Source organism: Anastrepha ludens, chromosome 2 (genome assembly GCF_028408465.1).
Source record: "Anastrepha ludens isolate Willacy chromosome 2, idAnaLude1.1, whole genome shotgun sequence".
Taxonomy (NCBI): domain Eukaryota; kingdom Metazoa; phylum Arthropoda; class Insecta; order Diptera; family Tephritidae; genus Anastrepha; species Anastrepha ludens.
In genome coordinates, this window is record NC_071498.1 from 92,315,308 (window position 1) to 92,339,252 (window position 23,945).

Consider the following 23,945-nt stretch of genomic DNA (forward strand, 5'->3'; position numbering starts at 1 on the left):
TTTTTCGTAATCCTTATAATTTGCCAATTCTCTCCCTTTCAGCTGGCAGTTTGGTGCATTAAACTAACTTGTTGCTACTTGTCACACAGAATACAGTTTCTAAAACCTGCATACTCACAATTACAAATAATGCACACACTAATAACGGCACAGATCGAATGCAATACTGATTTACGCCCAAAAGGTTTGTTGTGCCGTATACGCAACGCCCGCACATTCACTCGAGCACCACCACGATTTGTGCTAATTATTCGTGAGATAATTTAAACCTTTGTAGTTAATAACCGAACCGACGCGAAATTTGTAAACGCGAATGCGAAAGTACCGTTAAGCATTTCATCTCATATATTTTCAACCAATAAAATTTTTTATTTTTATTTTTTTTACATAGAAATTATAATGCGTTCGCAGTTTTCCATTTGCCAGATGATTCGCACATCAAAGAGCCGTCAACGACTGAAGATTTGCACTGCGATTTGCGCAATATATATAACGCTACAGCTTATGAACTTTGCAGGATGCTCAGCAGCTGATGGATAGTGAGCTTTTGGTGGCGCAATTAAACGATGAGAGTTCACTGCCAAAAAGGATTCATAGAGTTGTGAGTCATGCGCAGTAAAGCTCTTTGGTATACTCTTAATTTTCGTGTAGAGAATAGCACATGCATAAAGAAAGAGCAAATAACTGCAAGCTGATGATGAAATAAAGGAGCATATATCACTTAAGTTGTTCAAAATAAAACGGAAAGTATCGTAATGTTTTCAAAATTTTATTAAATTCATTTTAATTTGTGCCTAATTATATAAATTCGCGTAAAAAAATCTGAACTATATATAACCATAAAAAAATATTTACAAAATACCAAATACGACTTCTAATTATACACATATTTACATCAATTGGTTGCACTTCACGAGCTCCTAACAATAACCTGTTAGCCGCCAAGTTTAATACTCGCAAAGGCGCCACTTAGTTGCCGCCATGCTCCAAACTATAGCTATAACTAAGTCCGAGCGGAAAACCATTAGTCACTGCTGGCACACTATTTCCCATGAAGGTGTGTACTCCATTTCGTATGCCATGCAGTTGATAAACTTTTGCATTTTGTTCCAAATTGTAGACTACGCTAGGAGATGGTACTGATCGCTCATCGCCACGCGTGTAAACTGTATCATTCAAAGCATTCAAACGCTGTCCATTCGTATAAAGATCACTTCTAATGGGATCAGATGGTTTGAAGAGGGTTTGTGACGTCACTGCACTTGCACTGGGATATTTAAATCGCATCAGTCGGAAGTTTATCTCTTGTCGGTTAACTGTTTCTAATGTGAAGCGATTGAACTTTGAGGACATAGCATAAACCACACCATTATCCCATGGCGAATCGCTGATATCGGCAACGAATTGTAGTGCATCTGCATCGTAGAAAAGAACAGCCTGCTTATTTGTTTGCGGATTCCAAGATACAATTGCCGTTTCAGTGACGGGACTGAATAGGAGACTACCATCTTGTGGCGATATGTAGAGTGGTAGACCCTGGGAAGACTTTTTGCCCAGGAAGCGGATTGGTAGGACATCATGGAATCGTCGTGGACCTGCACGAAGCGCATCTTTTGTTATTGAGAAGATACTGAAAGAAAAATGTGAAATGAAGAAAGTGTGAGATATTGGAGTAGGAAGAATAGAATATTAATATTTAATAAGGAAAAATGTAAGTCATTTATCAGAAGTAAAAAGTGAAATAACGTTGATCTATCTAAATATTCCAGTCATATTTATTTGTTTAAACAAATTTTCTTCAAGTATTAGGTTTTTCTAAAAAGTTAATTTACCCAGCTTTTTGGCACTTATTGATACAGAGCTCATATTGAAATATAAAATGGTTGCCCGTTTTAGGAACGAGTTTCTGTGCGAACTTTTTCATTATTTTGATTCAGGTTTGCCGATTTCAGAGGTTCACTTGAATAGCACAGGCCTATAAAACTCATTTTTTTATATGAAACTGGCTTAGAATATAATGTAGTGCGGTGAACACGCTTCTTGGGTTAAGAAGTGCCCATTATCTCATCACTTAGAAAAAAAAGTTGACCCCACATAAAAACCTATTTTGGGTGTTTTTACTCACTTTTTTCAAAAATCTGACGTAATGAAAACTTCCACTTATATACAAATTAAAGTTCGTTTTTAGTTTTTATTTTTTAGTTTTTTAGTTTTTTTTATAGTTTTTACAAATGAATACGACTCCAATATATCAATCAATCATATTTGTAACTGAACTAGGCAGCTGTAATATACACATAGACAAGGGATGAAGTTCGTAAAGGTCAAACTAAAGGTTCCCATCACTCAAAATCATTTTTTTTTTTTATTTAGCAAAAAACTTATTTAAAACCAAAATTAGATGATTCATTTTCCGCTAACTTGTATAATCCATCGCTATTCGATGACGAAGTGATCCAGTACAGGGGATACAGTTCTGAGACATTGCAGATGTGCGGATATCTTCTTTTCCATTTCCCAGCATAAAAAAATTCAAAGTTAAGGTATAAAAAACGGGAAGCAATAAAAAATTGATGATCGTCGCGACATTATGCAATACTTATTTCTTTCAAATTAAATTTATTTCTCCTAGTACGTCGCTACATTTCCTTTTACACCTTAAAAAAATATATTTCTTTTGGTCCTCGAAAAGCCCTGCCGTAGAATATATCACTTCCGTATCGCCACCAAAATTCTCGCATCTAAGCTGCTCATTCATGCTGAGAGAGATACGAGTCGAGAAGCGGAGAATAGGTTGGGTGTGTGACAACCTTAACTTTGCATGCGAGCGCGTTGTATTGATGAAAAGGTTTTTCTTTGATAGCTTCACACAATCTATCATACTTAACCCTCTACTGCATGGACATGTTTAAAATAATGAAAATAAATAAAACACCGTAAATTTATGTTGATTGAGGGTAATTTATTGCGTATTTAACAAAAATTAAAAAATTCACTTGACGGTTTGGAAGAAAAAAAATGAAGCCATATATGGCCTTATATGCGTTTAGGGTTATTTTTGGGAAAAAATGTATTGGGTGTGGAAACTTGTAAAATAGTTCCTTTTGTCGTTGTAGTACAAGAACACGTTGCACTTTTCGCAAAAGGTGTATGAGCGAAAAGAGCAATCATTTGGACAAAGTTGTCGGTTTTTCATCCATTTCGGGATATGGCCTATTCCGTCCGTCCGCACAGAACTCAAGGAGAAATCCTGTCGCTTTCTTCTTTTACTGCTGGTAGGTATATTTTCTCTACTTGCCGATGGAGAGTTTGAGGGTGTGGATATAGGTCGTTCTCGTTTTTTCAATTTACCAACTTTGCAAAGATGTTCAGCTATTGCAAGCTTGAAGTCAAACAATGGCATATATTCTTTCGACTTTCGACGCCACAAAATCCAAGCATTGACAACGCATATATCAATCATATGAAAAAAATCTTTTTATACCATTTTTTTGTCCTCAGTTGTATTCTATAAAGGCCTAGTAAAGAATCCAGTAAATCAACGCCACCCATAAAATAATTATATACATCAACTGCCCTAGGAGAATTGATTTCAATATACTTCTTCTCTCTTTTACAGTACCGTTTTTTCGTTGACATAGGGTGACATCCGACATAGGTTGAAAGAATATTTACCAATTTGTTGTCAAACCAAGTGACGATACCAAGTTCAACTCCATCAATATCTGCTACTTTTTCAACCATACTTCCACAGCCTAACTTTTTCATTTCTTTTTCGGTTGGCATCTTACAATTTGTTACATGATTTAACCTTACTGTGCCTAAAGGTAATATACCATTTTTCATTAGATACACCTGAAGCTTCGGACTGTTAAACCAATTATCAAAAAATAGTTGATAGTTTTTTCCTTTTGGTATTGTAGCTGCTAGTCTCGTTACAACATTTCCACTTAATCCTATATTTGGTGCTCCTTCCGGGAATGTATCGCTTTGAGCTCCGGCAAATATATCAAAATCGTAACTGAAACCTGAAACTCCGCTCAAGACAAAATTTTTGAATCCTCATTTGTGGGGTTTAGCTGGATTGTACTGTTTGAGGTGATGGCGGCACTTTGTGGGAATTATTTGTTCATCAACCACTAAATGTTCTTCTTTGGGTACAAGCAAAAATCGAGCACGAATTTTGTCTAACAATGGTCGAATCTTAAAGAGCTTATCAAACCCGAGTTCACCAGGTGATCTTATATTTTCATTATTATTGAAGTGTAAAAATCGTTTGATGTTTTGCCATCTGTTACATGTCATTGCGTTACGTACAAATTCTTGGCCAATGAATGTGTTCCAATAATGTCTGGATGATGGTAGTTTTATCAAAGACATGTATATTGTTATGCCTGAAATAATTTTTATAAGTATATTAATTTTTTTAACTTTTTTACTTGAACTCACCTATAAACTGATCAATCTCGTTCCGAGTAATATTGGCAGGTTTATTTATATCCATTTGTAATGCAATTAAATTCGATTGTTCTACAATAAAGTTCATCAAATCGTCATTGAAAATAAAATTAAACATATCTGCTGGTGTCTCCAGTTCCTCAATAAAGTCAGGAAGGTTTGAATCTCCTTGAAATGGAAAATTTTCACTGGAATAAGGAGGCAAACAAATTTCTTTCCAAATTGGAGCTCTAGGCTTTTTAGCAGGTTTTGCATTTGATGTAGAAGGCTTGTTATAGTCATCTGAGTCATCGGTATCATCAGTCTCTGGTACATAAATATGCTCCTGTTCTGGCGGTTTACTTATAAAGTCTTCTTCGTCGGTATCAGATATGTAGTCATCATCACATTGATCACCTCTATTAACTTCATAAACATACTTTAAGTTACCATAAAATGATCGTACATTCATTTCTAGGAAATTCCATTGCGATTTATCAAAAAACAAAACAGAAATATGTATACACATATGTTAGTTCATTATTTACCTTAGTGCATGAAACGCCATATATGGATTCGTCAGTTTTTACAAAAAATCAAACACAAGATACTTACTTTTCATATAAATTATATTTTTATTCAAAAAATAACTTCACTTTCTATACAAATATATATTTTTTGCTGTAGTCTTGCTTTTATTTTTTATGCAATAGTGCACATAAATCACTTCAAAATTTGCTTTTGTTCTCACACTTGAAGCACTCAAAAAAAGATAAAGGAAAAGGTAGCTAAAACACTTGTTGACAATATTTAGTTTTGCGTATGAGAAGAAAACAAAGCATAGAATGTGATAATTATTATTCTCTTCTGATTAAGTCCCGTTTTTATAAAAATACAACACAATCAAAGGTAAAAGCCATATTTGGCGTTATATGCGGTAGAGGGTTAATTGATCTTCTGGTATAAGTCTATAATATTAGTTCCCTTTGGCAAATAGTGAATCGTAATAACTACGGGCGGCCGCCGTAGCCGAATGGGTTGGTGCGTGATTACCATTCGGAATACACAGATAGAACGTTGGTTCGAATCTCGGTGAAAGCAAAATTAATAAAAACATTTTTCTAATAGCGGTCGCCCCTCGGCAGGCAATGGCAAACCTCCGAGTGTGTTTCTGCCATTCATAAAAAATATTTGCCGTTCGGAGTCGGCTTGAAACTGTAGGTCTCTCCATTTGTGGAACAACATCAAGACGCACACCACAAATAGGAGGTGGAGTTCGGCCAAGCACCTAACAGAAGTGTGCGCGCCGATTATTTATTTTTTATTTTTTTATTTTTAATAATTACGAAACTTGGCATCTAAAAAAACGACACAATATTTCTAACAGAGATTGTAACATTGAACTTCTCATCTGCCAGTCTGTGTGCAGTTGATTCATCTCAAAGTCAAATTGATATAATCAGGTTTCATTCATGTCTACAAATGAAATAAAAAATTTTTCGTATCATCTAAAAATTTTGTACCTTCGCGCTTGAAATGCAAAATCGCCTCCCTTGGTGTTCTTTAGTTAACATTCTCAGCATCCATCACGCGAAAACATTCCCATATTAAAATTTTCGGTATGCTGCTGGGCTACTCATTGACCTTCCTCTTCTAGCTTGTAGCGATAACTGCTTAAGCGATTTTGGCCGAGTTTAACAAAATGCACCAGTCAAGGACACATTAAGTAAAGACAAAACCTGCTCCAACTGTTCAACACACATAAGGTCTACTTCCTCTGCTACCATCAGCAGGTACTACATCGAATATTTTCAGAGTTGGAACGACATTCATTCAGACGACATGGTTTAGCTAGCAGAGCCGGAATTTCTTCCATTGTTTCACGTTACCCTCAGTCAGGGATGTGCATGGACACCCGGAGTAGTATTCGCTTTCGAACGATGTTCTAACCAAATAAACTACTCGCATTATATTGAAACTACAGTGCACGGAGGTACAGAACTTCCTAGTGTTTCCACGAAGCCTATATGTATTTTTATCGTAGAACTACTTTTTTTAGGATAGAGCTACTTAAAGCGGGCTCTTACTTAGTTTTTCTTCATTATAATTTTAACACGCTGTCTGATTGTATTTGAGTGAATGTGCATACCAGAAAAGATTATTTGTTTTCAATTTACCGTAGGTACTTTAAGTAAAAGTACTTTATAAAACCAAGTTTATAATTATTTTTTGGTTGCTCCTCCTAACAATGGCAGATATGAAATGTTATAGATATTTCCAGTTATTGGCATAGAAACGTTGTTGCACTGTCAACGTTAAAAGGAAGTACAACATATTGACAAGTTTAGACTATTTATTTATTTTTTAATTTTAATTATTTTCACAAAAATATAGTTCACACTATAAGAAAAATCATGTAGCGCAATGTTTCAAATTTTGTACACACTTTAAAAAAATTTTGTAAATTTTTATCAAAATTTTAAACTTTCTGTTCAGAACCTTCGACGAAATCTGGGTATACAATTTTATAGCTCACTAAATTTTAGCAAATCTAAAGTTTTAGCCCGTCAAAAATATTACAAAAAAGTGCAAGTTTGAGATTGATCAAAAATCACATTGAGGTTTGAGATTTTTTTTACTGGCGGCTTTACTGGGATTATATTAAACGCATGCTCGACATTTTCTTTTATTTGGCTTCTATTTATTTATAAATACTTAGTAGGGTGTAGTGATAATATTAGTAGTCGAATAATGAGATAATACTTAATCTCGAAGCGTCCCTGACTCCAGCCTTACCCTTTGCCGAGTGTTCGTTATTTGGAGAAAATGCGCATGTCTAACAGAAGAAAAATCTTTCAAAGAGCAGCACGATTTTTGAGCTTCTTCAAACTTGCAGTTTGTTATACCAAAATTTGATGGTTAACAGGTGATTTTTCTAAAAATTCTTATTAAATAGTATAGGAAATTTTGATGAAATTTAAATTTTTTTTACTATGTACAAAGTTTTAAAATAGGATTTATATGGTTTTTGGTAGGAAATGAACTACGCTTAAAAAACAAAAATGATTAAAACTATTAGAAATTACTGCTAGCTATGGCTATTTGATACGCTTAATTTTGCCTTTGGAAATTCGTTGGAGTTTTTTTTTCAATCTTGGAAAAATATTTTAATTTTTTAACCAGAAAAATTAGTATTAAATTGCTTATAAAAATACTAATTACTTTGTATCCAATAATGGGTCAGCTACATACTTAGGCAATTTCAAATTAAACAATGCAACAGAGCCCGTCTAGCTTGAAAAAGTGATTCTGAGTTAAAAACGTCTGATTTTTTATTAGCGGCAGTGAGGTGCTGTGGCAAAATGGAGAATTTTTTTTTAATATATGACTAACCGTATATTGCGGCCGCCGTAGCCAAATGAGTTGGTGCGTGATTATCATTCGGAATTCGAAGAACGTAGGTTCAAATCTCCGAGAAACACCAAAATAAAGAAAAAGTTATTACCCCTTGGCAGGCAATGGTAAACCTCCGAGTGTATTTCTGTGATGAAAAAGTTCCTCGTAAAAAATAATTATTTTTGCAAATGATTGAAATGCAACATCAAAATAGCGAAATTCGCGAAAAATAACGGACACCAATAACTGTTCGTTGTGTTTTTATTAAGAAAATAGCTCCCACAATTGTGTATATCAGGTTAAATTGCACTAGCACAGATATTTTTGGAAATATTAGGATTTAAACTTACACGCACAATTGTGCGTACACGGTCGGAAAGGGTTATGTCTGGATACATCTGCCTCATTTGTCTGTCCTTATAGTTTCCTCGGCACTAGCATGATTTAAAAAATATTAATACCACTTTTTACTAGTTTGGAAAAATTGGCATGGTACTGTTTCATTTTACGTATATTTATATGGATATGTATCTTACTTTTTGCCCATTAACGAGTGCTCGACCTGTTTATGCACGAAAGAAAACACTCAACAGCGTCAGCAAAAAAAATTGTCAAAAATCAACGGGCTATAAAATTCAATGGGACTTGAAACTGTGTACTTGAATTTTTGTTTAAAGATTCTGATTAAAAGGAGCAAAATTTTGATGAAAATTTTTGGAATTTTTTTTTCCTTTAACTAGCACAAAGTTTGAAAGTTTTTGGCTTTTGTGGGATAATAAACTGTATTTCCATAAAAAGAGAATTGAAACTAAATTAGAGTCAAATAAACTGTTAAAACTTGTAACTTAGTGCCTGTGCTATATTTATTTTATAGAGTGTATATGCAGTTTATTTTATTTTATGCAGTGTATATGTATGCACATCTATGCGTTTACTAAAATAGTAAGTTTGTTTAATTTGTGTATTGATTACCTCATTAATACCTTTATTCACACCACACATATCAATACCCCAAGTACCGGTGCGCACCTTTCACAACCTAATCAGAAAATCCAGGTTTTCGCAACCCGAATAAAAACCAAATAATGAAACACGTTCTTACCTTTCTGCTTGTATAATTATTATTTCAAAAGTCATGCATAATATATATGAACATATGCGCAAACATGCGGCCGCCGTAGCCGAATGGGTTGGTGCGTGATTACCATTCGGAATTCACAGAGAGGTCGTTGGTTCGAATCTCGGTGAAAGCAAAATTTATAAAAACATTTTTCTAATAGCGGTCGCCCCTCGGCAGGCAATGGCAAACCTCCGAGTGTATTTCTGCCATGAAAAAGCTCCTCATAAAAATATCTGCCGCTCGGAGTCGGCTTGAAACTGTAGGCCCCTCCATTAGTGGAACAACATCAAGACGCACACCACAAATAGGAGGAGCAGCTCGGTGAAATACTCAAAAGGGATATTGTTTTTTTGAGTCACCAAGTTATTGATTAAGCGAGAAAAATGTGTTTCTTCAAAAATTTTAATATCCTCTATAGATTGATGTAAGTTTACTCTAAAACCGACGGTAAACTCAGGTCAATGGCAATTTTACCATATCTTTCGAAGGTATTGGAATTAGTCATACATAGGCAGTCAAGCGCTTTTCCTTCTAAGCACTCCCTTTTTGTACAAACGGCAATCCGGGTTTCGAAAAGGACATAATTGTATAATTGCGCTGATTGGAGTTATCGAAGGTGAGGAAAAAGTAACTTTTCTTACGCCATTTGCCTACTCAAAGACATTCAATTTAGTTCACAACAGTATCTTATTAGCAAAACTCAACAATTTATGTGGGCTTTCCTCTACAGTTACAGTTCCTACACAGTTAATTGCCTCTTTTTTTGAAAATGGGTCACAAGTTGTCTGTAGTGGGCCACTGACATCATCTCTTTTAGAACTATAGAGCAACGATCTATTCTTGGTCCTCTTTTCTTTGTACATCAACGATCTTTCAGCAATCTTTACCGAAATGCGCTTTTTTGCTATTTTTATTAAATATGATACTGAAGGTTATATCATTCCGAGAATGTGCCGTTTCATACTTACCGATCGGTAGCCAATGGTTGGAAATAGAGTATGCCATTTACTGTATCCAAAGCCAACCCAATAATGCCATCCATTATGAAAAAGCGGTCGTTTAGTACTTGTACCAATCCCAAGTCTGGATCGGGCCACATAGCAGGATGTGAGAGACGCCAAACCATATCCCGAGCTCCATCGTAAACAATAATGGCTATTAAGAAAATGAGTTGAAGTAAACATATTGAAATTATCTGCGCATAAGTGACTAGCAGCAGACTCTCTAAGCAAAGCTACAAAAAATTTAATTGTCACAAAAGCAATGAATTATATATGCACATATATGTGTTTATTTAAAATAATTACTTATTTATGCATTGAACTAATTGCTGGAGTAGCAAAACCAAATTAAGCGACGTAAATACCGTAAAATAGCGGTTGTCGTAAAATACCGATTCCATAAAAATTAAATTTGTTTGTTTACAATCATGTGCGTATACAAATCATATATTATGTTTTCGTGATAGATATTTTTTTCTCCAGCACAAAATGAGCGAGTTTCTTGCATCGAATTATTACTTTCAAGGCGCATTTAATAAAGGTGGTGGCACTAGACCAATAACAATGTTTTGTACGTTTGATTGTCACGGCAAAGTATTGGAAAAGTAGAAAACACAAAATTACTTCGCCTTGTTTTATTCTGTGCTGACAGCCCCATGGACACAGCAAAAGAAAAAAACAAATCAGCTGATTTATCAACGCCACCTTTAATAGATTCGCCTTGGTTACTTTATTCACTTCTTTTTTGAGTGACGTATAATTTTATGACGTTAAAAAATGCCTGCTTGCAAAAAATAGGAATGACCTTTACAAATTGGTTTGTAAACGAATGTGATTAATACAAAGTGGCGCAAAACTAATCACCCATTTTTTTCTTGAATAACTTTTTTACTAAATAAAAAAAAAATATTGGGAGTGATAAAAATCTTGTCTTTGACCTTTACGCAGTCCATTGCTTGTCTTGCTGTGCTTGTATACCGCAGCTGCCTGGTTCACAAGTGCCAAATATGATTAGCGCCACCTTGTATTATTAGCGTAATTGTGGAAATTTTTGCCGAAACTACGTACTACTGAAGGGTTAGCAGAGGCAATCCCTTTAAAGAAGTTATACTACTGTGGGCAAAAAGTAAGGTGAATTTATTTGTCAAACTTCGCGGGATTAAACTTTCGCTCAAGTTATTTTTTTCATGAGTTGGCAGCACTGTTAATAACATCTAGGCCAACTTTCATGTGAATGTCATTATCAGTAATATATTTACGCTTGTGTTTACCAAACGACCAAGAGTGCATTTTTCGATTTTTACAATGTCTGATTTGATTGAGCAGAGAAGTGCCATCAAATTTTGTTTGCGGAATGAAATTTCGGCTGCGGAAACGTTTACCATGTTGCAGAAGAAATTTGGTGATTCGACTATGTCGCAGAAAAATGTTTATAAGTGGTACAAAGACTTCAAAGAGGGTCGAGAACGTGTTGATGACTTGGAGCGCTCCGGACGACCATCGACGTCAACAGATGACCAACACGTCACACATCACCGCCTGTTAAAGACCTTACTGATATGATCGGAATATCAGAAGGATCTGTGAAAAACATTTTGAAAGACCATTTTGGCCTACGAAAAGTCAAATCTCGTTTGGTACCGAAAACTTTCAATTTCTTGGAAAAAGGAAGGTGCTGATGGCTATACCGGAAATGGACTATTTGGCATGTTTCGTGGATTGGAAAAATCGTTAGCATAAGTGTATTTCATCGAGTGGGGATTATTTTGAAGGCGATGAAATTGATTTACAAGAATAAATAAAGATTTTTCATTTACAACCAAATTCACCTTACTTTTTGCCGACAGTAGTATCTTACAGTTATTTGCATAATTATTTTTTCTTTTAATAGAGTTTTATTTCATGATTTAACTGTAATTCTGCCAAAAACATTGAACAAATATTGACCCGTACTATATTAATTTAACGGGTTAAAAATATTTAAAGGAAAACCAGCCATTGGCTCACCATTTATCATAAATATGTACGTATGTAAATACGCTTACCAGGTTTCACGGTATCTGCAATATAAACAAAGACATCATCACATGTTCCTGAAGTAGAAGTTGTTTCATCAATTACTAAATTTACGAGTATCGACTGGTTACGCAATACATCTTTCTGCAAATAAACGTTTGGCAGTTTAATATTTCCTCCATTTTTATATGCACGTTTGTGATTTCCCATTTCCGGCTACTTACTGGAATGTCAATACGCTTGACCACTCGATCTGTGCTCAAATCAAACACTAAAATTTTCGGTTGACACGTTTGTTCGGAGTCTTCAAAAGTACGCGAAACTGCGGCATCTAAGATCCACAAACGATTGCAAGAGTCTATGCGCATGCGATATACTGAAACCAAATATGGATCGCTGCAATTGAAACTGTTGCGGCCACTAACAGTATATGACCAGTCGGGATAGGCCTATAAAACATATATGTATGTAAAGGTGTGTAAGTGCAAAAAAAGTCATTGAAATTAAATAGCGCAAATTAACATTTTTTGTTGTTTGAAATTTATTGCTTTCAAATAATGTCAAGCGATATTTGCTTACTTGCAAACTTGGCGACTCGCTGTAGTCCGATTTCGATATGTAGCTAACCGTTGCAGGCACGCCAGAAAACAGCTTGGGTGTGGCAATGAAAATGCGATCATATGCGACCGTCATACTCGTTGGCACCACATTCACCTGGTTGTAGTAGTTTGTATCGGAGACTGGCGCCAGTGGTGGAAAATCGAAAGAGAATAATTTCCATTGCTTGACAATCTCCAAATTCGACCGCACTGTTGGCGCATACGCCGGCGTAACAGCGCTAAATAACAAATTGCAAGCAATCACCAGCGTAGCTGAAATTATAGTAGATGGGTGCCACATATTGTCCCCCATTTATTATGTGTTGCAATCAAATTTTTGTATTGGATCGTTGTGAGGTTGAGTTGATTGAATATGTAAAGGAGCTATTTTTATTGCTTGTATTACTGGGTGGTGTAATTCTGCAATGATAAGTGAGAAATTTATTGCTATTTTAATGCGTTGAAAGTTGTGAAAATCTAATAAAATTTAATTTAGTAACAAGTAAGAGTAGCATTAAACAAGTACTAGATAAAAAAATGCACATAACATTTCTCCAAACGGCCAATAAGGAGTGAACCATATAACGCTTGAAGCTGAAACTATTGATTGTTTTTAATATATCAGCTAAAATACATTGGCAGACACAGGACAGCAAGTTAGGCTAAAATTATGCTGTTTATGAATATGTTAATTTATGCTCGAACAATGTTGGCAATTAATAAAATATTAAAAATTTACTTGAGAAATGGTGAATCCCCTTCCGAAGCTGCAAGAAAACTACGTTCTAAATTTAGTAGAAAAGAAACGCCTTCCGTGAAAGTTGTGCAAAAATTTGTCAAACGTTTTCACGTCCCACATTTGAACTGTATTGGATACAACAACTGTTCCCGTGCTTGTGCATTGCGCACAGCCATAAAAATTGTTGATGTCGCTGAAAGTATGCAAAACAACTAATCACATCAACTCGTGGTTGTTCTCACGAATTCAACATTCCAAGGACATCTTTGCTTTGAATAATTAGGAAATGTGCTATGTAACTCATTTGAACTTTTTTGGATTTTCTAATAGCTCTGTCAAATTTATGATCAGCTACCTTTCAGTAAGAACTCAGAAGGTTATGTGTAAAGCTGGCTCTTCCACGGCTTGTTTTGTTGGCTCCGTTGTGCCGCAAGGATGTGATGTCCTTGTTTAGTCTTTTTGTGAATGATATATTCTCTGTGTCATTATATTAGTGTCCACGCTTATGTTGATGATATTTAATTGTAAAACGCGGCACAAAATTATTCAGTTTTATATATATTAATTAATTCAATTATGTTTTGGAATAGCTTTTTACTAAATAAAACAAAAGAGTTTGAGTTACGGAGATCTTCATTTTGACCTTAACGCTCTCCACTGCTTGTGTGTTTGTATACTGCAGTTGTCTAGTTGACAAGTATCAGATATGATTGACGTACGACGTCATTTGCAAAAAATGTAAATAATCCGATTATCATCACCATTAACACTACCGTTTTGTAGAGACCATTGCTTCTACAACTACAGTTCTCCACTAAGATCAAACCTCTACTACGCCTTTGCAGTTTGTGATCCCCATTTTCCGTAGATCTGCTGTCATCTCATCGGTGGAACACCATACTCTTAGCTCTCCATTTTGGCATTTGGTTTTTTATAATGCGCATTCCATTTCCATTATGTATCAATGCATCGAGCTCGTGCTTGTATCTTATTCGATATGTGCCATCATCTTGCCGGAAGGGACAATATATTTTCCGATAGGGTGAATAAATTTTACGCCACCTTAGTGCTTGCGCCAAATTAGTATTATACCAGTATGTTCGAAAGTATGTGAGTCTGTAATGCCTGGTAAAATCTAAAAATATTTGCAAGAAAATAGCTTCCTGTCCCCATTATAGTCTGGCTTTAAACCTAAACATACTTGTGCCACAATCATGATTAAAATTATAGATGATATTAGGCTACCATTCGATAATTCGACAATTGGTAATTTAACTCTGCTTTGCCTCTTAGACTTTTCAAAAACTATTGACTTTAGTAACCATACTTTGCTCTTATGGAAGCTCGAGCAGTTCTATGTATTTTCTGACAGCTCCATAAATCTGTTAGCAAGCTATCTTGAGGGTGGAATTCAGCAAATCATAGCAGAAAGTATTCCATCGCGATTCAAAGCATCAAGAGGGGCGACTCAAAGTTTCCACGACAGTTGGTTCTACGTTACGAAACGACCCGGATTTATTTCGGAATAAGTTCATAGCGTTTTTATATTTTCAGTGCGATTTGTTTGCTTTTTGGAAAAGGGTAAGTATTCATTCGATAGAACTCTTTCCACTCTACAAAACTGTGGTAATTGTAGTCTCGAGTTATTTAATTTTTTATTAGTTTTAAGGCTTAGAAATTGAATTCCCAGGAGGTAAAAATCAATATTTTCGACACCTGCTCTTCTTTGCTTTTCATCGAGGTCAAAAAGCCGCCGAAGAAGCCCGGGACAGTCGCGACGTGTGTGGAGAAGGTGTATTAGGGGAGTCTACCGCAGCGGATGGCCTTCTGAAGTCAATGAAGCACGTTGGAAATCATTTTTGAAGGAGAACGATAGCCAAACTAGTCGTGAATTGGTGGAAAAAATGAACTGCGATCATAACACGATTCTCAATCACCTTCATTCAATGGAGTTTAACGAAAAATTAGGAGCATGGGTGCCTTCAAATTGATTCTCAGCATCTCGCCTGCCATCGGGCAACACGCGACCATAAACAAGTTTTTTTATACCGAGTCGTCACGGGAGATGAATAATGGTGCCTATATATAAATATCAAGCAAAGAAGGGAGCGGTTGGCTCCAAGAGATGCGTCAAAACCGATAGTCAAGCTGCGAAATGCTCGAAAAGAATGTCATGGTCAACAAGCAGCTCTGTGAGTACATTGCCCAGCTACACCGCGTGAATAAGGCTATTCGACTGAACTGACCTAATGGACATCAAACCATACTCCTTCACTTCAACGCAAGGCTCCATGTTGCACAAGTTGTCAAAGCTGCATTCCAAGAGCTCGAATGGGATGTCCTTCATCGTCCTCCGCATTCTCCGCATCATGCACTGACCGATTAACGTCTTTTTCGCTCACTGTTAAACCATATGAAGGGCGTTCCCTTCGATAACAAAGAGGTCTTAAAAACTAGATCAACAACTTCTTTGACACCCGACCAGGCAATTTTTGGCGGAATGGCATCAACAAATTCGGCGAGAGTTAGAATAGGTTGCAAACAGCAACGGCGAATATATAAATAACTAACTTATTGATATATTTACTGCTTTTATTGTTTACAATCTTCCATCTATAGTACATTTAAAGTTCAATGAAAACAAAAAAGTTTATGTATTCTTTGTGGATTTCAAGCGGCTTTCGACAGTGTACCCAGGAGGCCATTGATTTACAAACTTCGACAGATCGGATTATCCACCAAAATAACAAATCTGATTGAAAATATATATTCGAATGTAATGTCCCCTAATGTCAGTTCTGTTTTGACATTTGTGTAGTAAACAATTGCGAAATACACGTTAATAAACAATGTTACGCTACACTGCTCCAGAACGCAGAATATTGCTGACTATTTATTTGACCAATAATCGGTCGGCGACTTTGGCACAACGTGAATTTCGTCGCAGATTTCCTCGCCGTCCAACGCCTACTGGTGAAACACTGCGACGTTTAGCCGCTCGCCTCGAAGAGTCTGGTACAACAAAGAATATTGCTGCTGTAGCCGAGGATGTCATGGAAGCGCCGTCGACATCGACCAGACGACGTGCCACGCAAATGGGTATCAGTCGACGGTCTTTACAGCGAATTTTGGTACAAGATTTGAAGATGTTTCCGTACAAATTCCAGACGGTGCATCAGCTGTTAGCTGCTGACCGCCAATCGTGTCTAACATACGCTCAAGCCATCCTTAATTACCACCAAGGGGAAGAAGATTTTTCATCAAAAATAATCATGAGTGATGAGGCCCATTTCCATTTTAGCGGGTACGTAAATAAGCAACATTTAAGCTTCTGGGGCACTGAAAATCCGCGTGTAACCCACGAAGAGCCATTACACCCGCTCAAAGTCACTGTATGGTGTGCTGTTTTCGCTGGAGGAGTCACCGGACTTTTTTTCTTCGAAGACGTCGCGGGCCAATCGGTTACTGTGAATGGTGAGCGCTACAGAGCAATGATCAACGAGTTCTTTTTGCCGCAATTTGATGAATTGGGATTGGAAAACATGTGGTTCCAACAGGACGGTGCAACGGCACACACTGCACGTGCCACAACCGATATGCTGAAGGATGCATTTCCCGGGTGCCTAATCTCCCGTTTTGGCGATTTGCACTGGCCAGCAAGATCGCCTGATTTGACCGCTCCAGACTTCTTTTTGTGGGGCTTTTTGAAATCGCGGGTTTATGTCAACAAGCCTCAGACTCTAGCAGCTCTTAAAGACAATATTCGTCAAGAATGTGAGGACCTATCGCCGGAAGTTTTGGCCAAAGTGATGGAAAATGCCATAAAAAGGGCTCAAATGGAAATCAACTGTGGCGGCGGCCATTTACATGACATCATATTCTCCACCAAAAGACCAAATAAAATAATCCACAAGAAGAATCAAAGTTTTTAATTTTTTTTTTTTAAATTACAGCCAAAAAACATCGAAAGGTTACTTTTGCGCCACCTTTTACATGGAACAATTTCTTAGCTAAGCCATACATCTCATACAAAGCTAAATGGAAGCTGTTTCAGGCTGTGTGCAGAGCCATACAAACATACGCCGCTCAAATCTGGGGTTATACGCAGTTCGAAGAAGTAAATAAACTTCAGCGTTATTTTATTAAAAGAGTTTTCAAATTACCTGACTTCACCCGAATTACGCAATAACGCTAGAAATTACCATAGAAGATAGCTACTTATATTCGTTAGAGCTACATATGAAATACATTTGGAAAACTATCTATAAATACAACAGCAGTAGACTCCAGCACAAACTTACACAGTGCATATTACGAAAAACGTCTTTTGTCCCAAACAACAAAATGACTTAGGTATGGAGTTTGACCTAAGGTTTGAAGAAAATATAACTGGTACAGACTGGCAAGATCGCTGTATTCAGCTTTTATCGAACATTAAACTACAAAATTTAAACAGGGGAAAACAAACACTATCAAGCACCACACGAAAATATAAACACTTAGTTCACTCAAAAGGAGAATCATACTTTATAGAAGATATGCGGTTAGTGCCAGACAACAATATTTAAAGCAAGATGCGGTTTGTTAAAACTGAATGCAATAGCTTATGGAAACGAAAAAGAAGGCATGTACCACTTCTTAGGAAGGTGCCCTGTACTGAAGGAAATCAGACAAAGATACTTAAATGCAGAGAAACTAAACGACGCTGAAGTAATATATGTACTAAATGACCAAAATTGGAGAACACTAACTGGAGATTTTCTTATAGCAGAGTTCAATTATTAATTAATTTAAGAGCTGTGACAGACAACATCGTTATTGAAAGGACCTACTGTTTCAAGCCGACTCCGAACGGCAGATATTTTTTTATGAGGAGAAATACACGCGGAGGTTTACCTTTGCCTGCCGAGGGGCGACCGCTGCTAGAAAAAATGTTTTCTATTTGGTCTTTAAACGATATTCTCTCTGAATTCCAAATGGTAGTCACGCATCAACCCATTCGTCTACGGCGACCTCCAATGATGCCCTATGATGTTGTGAATCAAACAACACTTGCAATAGCTGCTTCTTATTCGCAACTAGATTCATAAATAATGAAAAAAATTTTGAATATTTTGGGGACGCCTAAATAACAGCTAAACACTGCTGGTTGTGCTAAAGCAATTCGTAATAATATTGGGTATGGGAATAAGCTTCCGTTCGCGTAAAAGAGGTGTCGCTGCTGATACTATAGGTAATTGCGTGCGGTCTAGTAATATACTTGTGATTTGAAGGTGTATATGTGAGGTCTCGATCGCAGTAGTTGACATTCCTTTGAAGCGTAAATATCCTTTTTTATCTGATATCAAAAATGTCTACCTTCGTCCCGAAAAAACAGCACCTGCGGGAAGTCATATTTCACTATTACCTTTTAAAGAAAAGTAAAGCTGCCATCATTCAAATAAACTCAACTACAACTATTGGATAAAGATGCATGTCTAAAGAGTTTGATGTTGACAGATCAACCGCCGGTAAACGTTTTCACACGATGGGAATGGTCCAGAAAGCAGATAACTGGGTGCCATATCAATTGAAGGAGAGGGACATCGAGAGACGTTTGGTGACGTGTGAGATTCTCCTTGCAAGGCAGAAAAGAAAAGGTTTTCTGCACCACATCGTCACTGGAACCGAAAAATGGATCTATAATGATAACCCAAGTGTCGAAAATGTTGGAGCCTGCAAGTTGAACCAGCTCCTAAGACAGCAGTAAAAAATGCATGTATCAAAGGTTATGTTGTGCATCTGGTGGGATCAGCAGCGTGTCATCAATTATGAACTCCTTAAATCATCTGAAACCATCACTGGCGATCGTTATCGACTGCAGCTAGTGCGTTTGAATCGAGCTCTCAAAGAAAAGCGGCCGGAATGGGACGGTAGACATGACAAACTGATTTTGTTGCATGACAATGCTAGGCCACACGTTGCTAAATCGGTCCAGAAATATTTAGAGGGACTGAATTGGGAAATCTTGCCACACCCGCCGTATTCCCCAGACATTTCGCCTTCGGATTACCATCTACAGGGTTGCCCATATTCGACGGCAACCCTGTATCTTTTGACAGAGACGTCAAATCGCTTAATGACATACCGCGTTGGAAGCGTCAGTCCAAATAAATTTTTACCATGGAACAGTACACGCCACACGAGCGCTCCCAAATTAATAAAAAATTAAATAATGTGAAAAGTGCGCCTTCTAATAACACCATTAAACGTTTGCACGAAAGGTTTCCGACTGGTGATGCTCTTTCTAATCCAAAGACGCCAAATCAAAACCGACCAAAGTGATCGGATGAGAATATTGCTCTTGTACGGGCCAGTGTTGAGACATCGCCAAGGACATCCCAAAATCGCCATTCTCAGCAGTTGGCCATTGCTCGGACCACTTTACAACGAATTATCCGCATTGATTTGCATTTATTCCCGTATAAGATTCAATTGACGCAAAGATTGTTGTCTGCGGACAAGCCTCGTCGATTGGAATGGGCCCGAAGAGTCATCGAAATGGCTGAAGATGACGAGCAATCTTGGAACAAAATCATCATGTCCGATGAGGCTCATTTCTTATTGAATGGGACGGTAAACAAGCAAAATTGCCGTATTTACGCCACTGAAAATCCTCACGAAATTCAAGAGGTACCTCTTTACGACGAAAAAGTCACTGTTTGGTGCGGCGTTAGTGCGAAAACGATTATTGGGCCGTTTTTCTTCAAAAATGAAGATAACCACTTTTGTGATGCTAATTATTCGTCGAAAGCGTATGAGGCAGTTCTGGTTTCAACAAGACGGCGCTCCACCACACACAGCTCGCACCACAATCGATTTTTTTAAGAAATTGCTTCCTCGTCGTTTGATGCCGAAAAATGGCGATTTTGACTGGCCACCGCGTTCGCCCGATTTAACGCCACCTGACTTCTTCTTGTGGGGATATTTAAAATCGAAGGTTTATATTAATAAGCCATAAACCATAGAAGAGCCCAAGAACAACATCCGTGAGGAAATAGCCGCTATTCCAGCCGAAATGTTAGCTAAAACTATGGAAAATGCTGCAAAACGGGCACAATAAGCCGTACAGGCTCAAGGCGGCCATTTGAGAGATATCGTATTCAAAAAGTAATGTCAACAAATGTACTTGAACCAAATAAAATGATTATTATCGTTAATATCAAAAAAATTGTGTTTTTTTTTTATTTAAAAAAAAAATACATGGGTCCGTCGAATATGGGCAACCCAGTATTCTGATCAATGCAGACTTTTACCATCTCTGTATATTACCTTGTTATATTGAATATGCATAGCGATGAGATTGTACAGCAATGAATTGCAAACTTTGTAACTTTTTAATGATATTTCTCATATTTTTAATGAAAAATTATGCTATTGAATCCTATCCTTATATACATTTCTAACTGGATCACATTCGGCCAAAACCGCGTAAGCTGCCTGTCTCTGTCACCTTTCGCCACCAAATTTGGTGAAATTTTTATGATTGCAAGTTACTGAATATCCGTATCGCCTTAAGTCAAAAATATAGTCTCTAACATAAAAACTCAAATTTAGTGACTTGAAACTGGTACAAATTTCTGAACATCTGCATAAGTCTAGTAGTAAATTGTAACAGATATAACAACTGAATGAACTCAACTGAATTGAAAAGTTGAGTTCAGTTGTGAAACATAACACAGATTTGACAACAAAAACTTTACTAACATCTCAAATTAAATTTATCACTTTTCCGCTTTTGATGGAATCAAAACAAGTCGTATGTCAGTTGATTTGATATTTCGGCGTTCAGTATTGGAGTAAAAGTGAAATTATTTACACTCATTTCAAACTTACGCTTTATTGAAGCAAAAAGCGCATAAATACAGTTTTATTAATATACCAATTCCATGTAAATACATATGTACATAAATATGCATGCCTACTTCAGCATATGATTTGATTGACTAGACTACAATTTTCAATTGATCACACTCACTTACACACAAATACATTGACCTCCACTCTAACGCTCTAAGCAAGTACAGTTATCCATGCATAAAGTTGTGTAAGGTATACATATATATATATATATATATATAATAAATCTCTAGACTAGAGTTATGCACATTCACACCCCACGATTTATGAAATGTGCAACCTATTTAATGCATTTAAAGTGAATGCGTTTGCCGAAAATGTGAAGCAAATCAAATTAGTGTATCCATAACGAGTGATGTCCGAAGTGTGATTGATTCCTTTTTTAATTTTTTTTTTTACATTTATCTTGCGAAAATTTCTAAGCATTGGAGAAGTGTATATAAAATTAAAAAAATATAAATTATGCCGTTAACAAAAAGCAGCAAATAAATGGCATGTGCGCCTGCGCATACACACCTTGCATTCGATCAAGATAAATGAGTGCTTGTATGGCAATTTCAGCTTAAATTACATGCAATAGACACAGCGCTAATGCCAAAAGTTGCAAGTAGCGATTTTCTATACAAATAGCATGGTTTGCAAATAGTTATGGCTTTATAATTGCACCCAGAAGAAAAAATAAAAATTACACAATAAATATTTAAAAGAAAACTATGAAAATACGACTTGTTGGCCATATTTTTCACTGCAATTATGCCAAAACTTATTGCAAGGTACAACTGGCAACTATTCTATACACATACATACCATATATGTATGTATACTATAAGCAATTTAGCAGCACACAAATCAAGATCGCTGGAAGCAAATTGTTCAAAGCACTTCTACCAAACAAAAGTCAAATTTGTAAGACAAGTGAATGATATTAATTGGATTATATGTACGAGTATATATAAAAGTGTGTAAAGGTATATATGTATAGTATATTTATATGGATACATGTATATAAGTATGTTTTGTAACTCTAAAAGAGTCTCAGATAATAAAGTTACCTTAAGAAGCGAGTAGTCTGAAGGTAGTTTGTAACTGACAACGTCTTGCCTGTCACTTTATGCTTGCACTGCTGACAAAAGGAAATAAAACTATGGGAAAGAACGGTATAAATCAGCTACTCCATTTAATAGAACAACAATATTACTTTTTGGAGATAATTAGGTTATGCGATTTTATCATATTAGTAAAGATGCGAAACTCTTTCATTTCAGTACACTAATTCCTGGGCTGATGAACAGCTGACAAGCGAAATGGCGAATTATCGAAAACTTATTCATCTTGTGGATATCTGTGCATTGTAGTATGTTTCTTAATACAATTCACTTTTCTGAATACAAGTCGCGAATACATATATCGGGTGTTTTTTTAACTGAATGAGAACTGTCGATTTGGATAACTAGGATTTGACAGCTGAAAATGGCTAACTGTGTAGACATTTCTGTGCAGTAAGGTTTGACAAGTCACCAAGAATCGTTTAACGCCAACACAATGCAACCCAAATTGTGGATATTTACTTTGAAAAAACTAAATCTGTTCGCGAACTTCATAGAGCGAAGTGCCGCAATGTCGGTTCGTTGTCATTCTCCACTTGGTTGCCTTTGCCCTTCGGCTACTTGAAAAATTATACGTAAGGCTCTTGGCTTAAATGCCTATGTGCAGCTTGTGTAAGAATTGAATGACAATCGTTTGCATTGCATTTTTGCTGATTAGATTTAATATTGGTAAAAGTAGTCAAAAATTGGACTGAATTGACCTACAAATGTCTAAGTGGATTCAGAAAATAATAAATGCAGTTTATAAGAAAAAAAAATTAATTTCAACAACATTCTGTTGTGTGTTTACATTTCAAACTCTCAAGCTTTTAAAAACACCCGCCACACATCTATTGAAAACTGGGTACTGTTTATACTTTGCTTTAAAAGCGTAGGTAACGGAATTGAATTTGAGTTCCGATCTCTTTAGTTTGAGATGTTAAACAGATATACTTTTGTTAACTAATTTTAAGTTATAAAAATTAAAAGTTATCCTCATTAATTGTTATTTTTATTTTGCTTTAACTTATTCTATTCGTTGCTTACCAATACCGCTTTTATTAGGCACTTATTGTCTTGTATTCAGAAACTTCAATAATTTATGTATTCTTTATAATTATGTTTTTCGTGTTCATTACTTTTGTGCTTCAGTTTTGGATTATTTCATATAAACCTTAATTTTTGGTTATTTACTATATGTAATATGGTTGAGCGCTCTAAAGTAAACTCAAAGGTGGTAATGAAAACTAAAAATTCCCCATTTTTGTTTAGGAAATACCCAATTATTTGCTTCTACGAACGACTGTGATCAAGTTGGAGACTCCTCAGGAAAACAGTTCTGTTGCTTACATCTGACGAGTAAAGGTATTCCCCTTGTCTGTTGCCCAGAATGGCGACCTTGACGAAGTAGGGCAAGAAACCAACCAACTGCTCGACGGCTGCGTCTTTCGGCGACGGACGCCTCAAGAGTCCATGGACGCCATGAAATGCTCAGAGCTCGTGAAAGCCATGGAGTAGGCTTAGGTGAACTTACCTGAGTAAAGTCAGTTCGGCAGTCAAAGGTCATGGTCTCTAGAGCAGTCACTATGATCTCTTCCATGTCCAGTCGGAAGGGAAATTTTTGGCTTATATACTTATTAGCAATACTACTAA

General features: G+C 36.4%; 2 protein-coding genes across 3 annotated transcripts in view; both read right to left on the reverse strand.

Moving 5' to 3' along the window:
- Window positions 1–753: 753 nt before the first annotated feature.
- LOC128854760 (major royal jelly protein 1-like) overlaps window positions 754–23,945 on the reverse strand; it is a 66,577-nt gene continuing 43,385 nt past the window's right edge. For both annotated transcript variants that reach the window (XM_054089135.1, XM_054089136.1), the window contains 5 exons: window positions 12,550–12,989; window positions 12,195–12,419; window positions 12,000–12,114; window positions 9,922–10,108; window positions 754–1,630 (listed from right to left, as the gene is read on the reverse strand). In XM_054089135.1, the coding sequence (XP_053945110.1) occupies window positions 970–1,630; window positions 9,922–10,108; window positions 12,000–12,114; window positions 12,195–12,419; window positions 12,550–12,882 (1,521 nt within the window). In that variant the 5' untranslated portion in view covers window positions 12,883–12,989 and the 3' untranslated portion in view covers window positions 754–969. The remainder of the gene's footprint in view (window positions 1,631–9,921; window positions 10,109–11,999; window positions 12,115–12,194; window positions 12,420–12,549; window positions 12,990–23,945) is intronic.
- LOC128854761 (piggyBac transposable element-derived protein 4-like) lies at window positions 3,429–4,984 on the reverse strand. The gene is made up of 2 exons (XM_054089137.1): window positions 4,450–4,984; window positions 3,429–4,394 (listed from the first exon to the last, which is right to left on the reverse strand). The coding sequence occupies exons 1-2, from the start codon at window positions 4,964–4,966 to the stop codon at window positions 4,063–4,065; spliced, it is 849 nt and encodes a 282-aa protein (XP_053945112.1). The 5' UTR covers window positions 4,967–4,984; the 3' UTR covers window positions 3,429–4,062.

Bases quoted from the DNA above. Each gene is read 5' to 3' on its own strand.
- LOC128854761 (XM_054089137.1), bottom strand. From the start codon at position 4,966: ATGTGTATACATATTTCTGTTTTGTTTTTTGATAAATCGCAATGGAAT. The intron at 4,395-4,449 runs GTGAGTTCAAGT...AAATTATTTCAG, and splicing joins CGAGATTGATCAGTTTATAG to GCATAACAATATACATGTCT.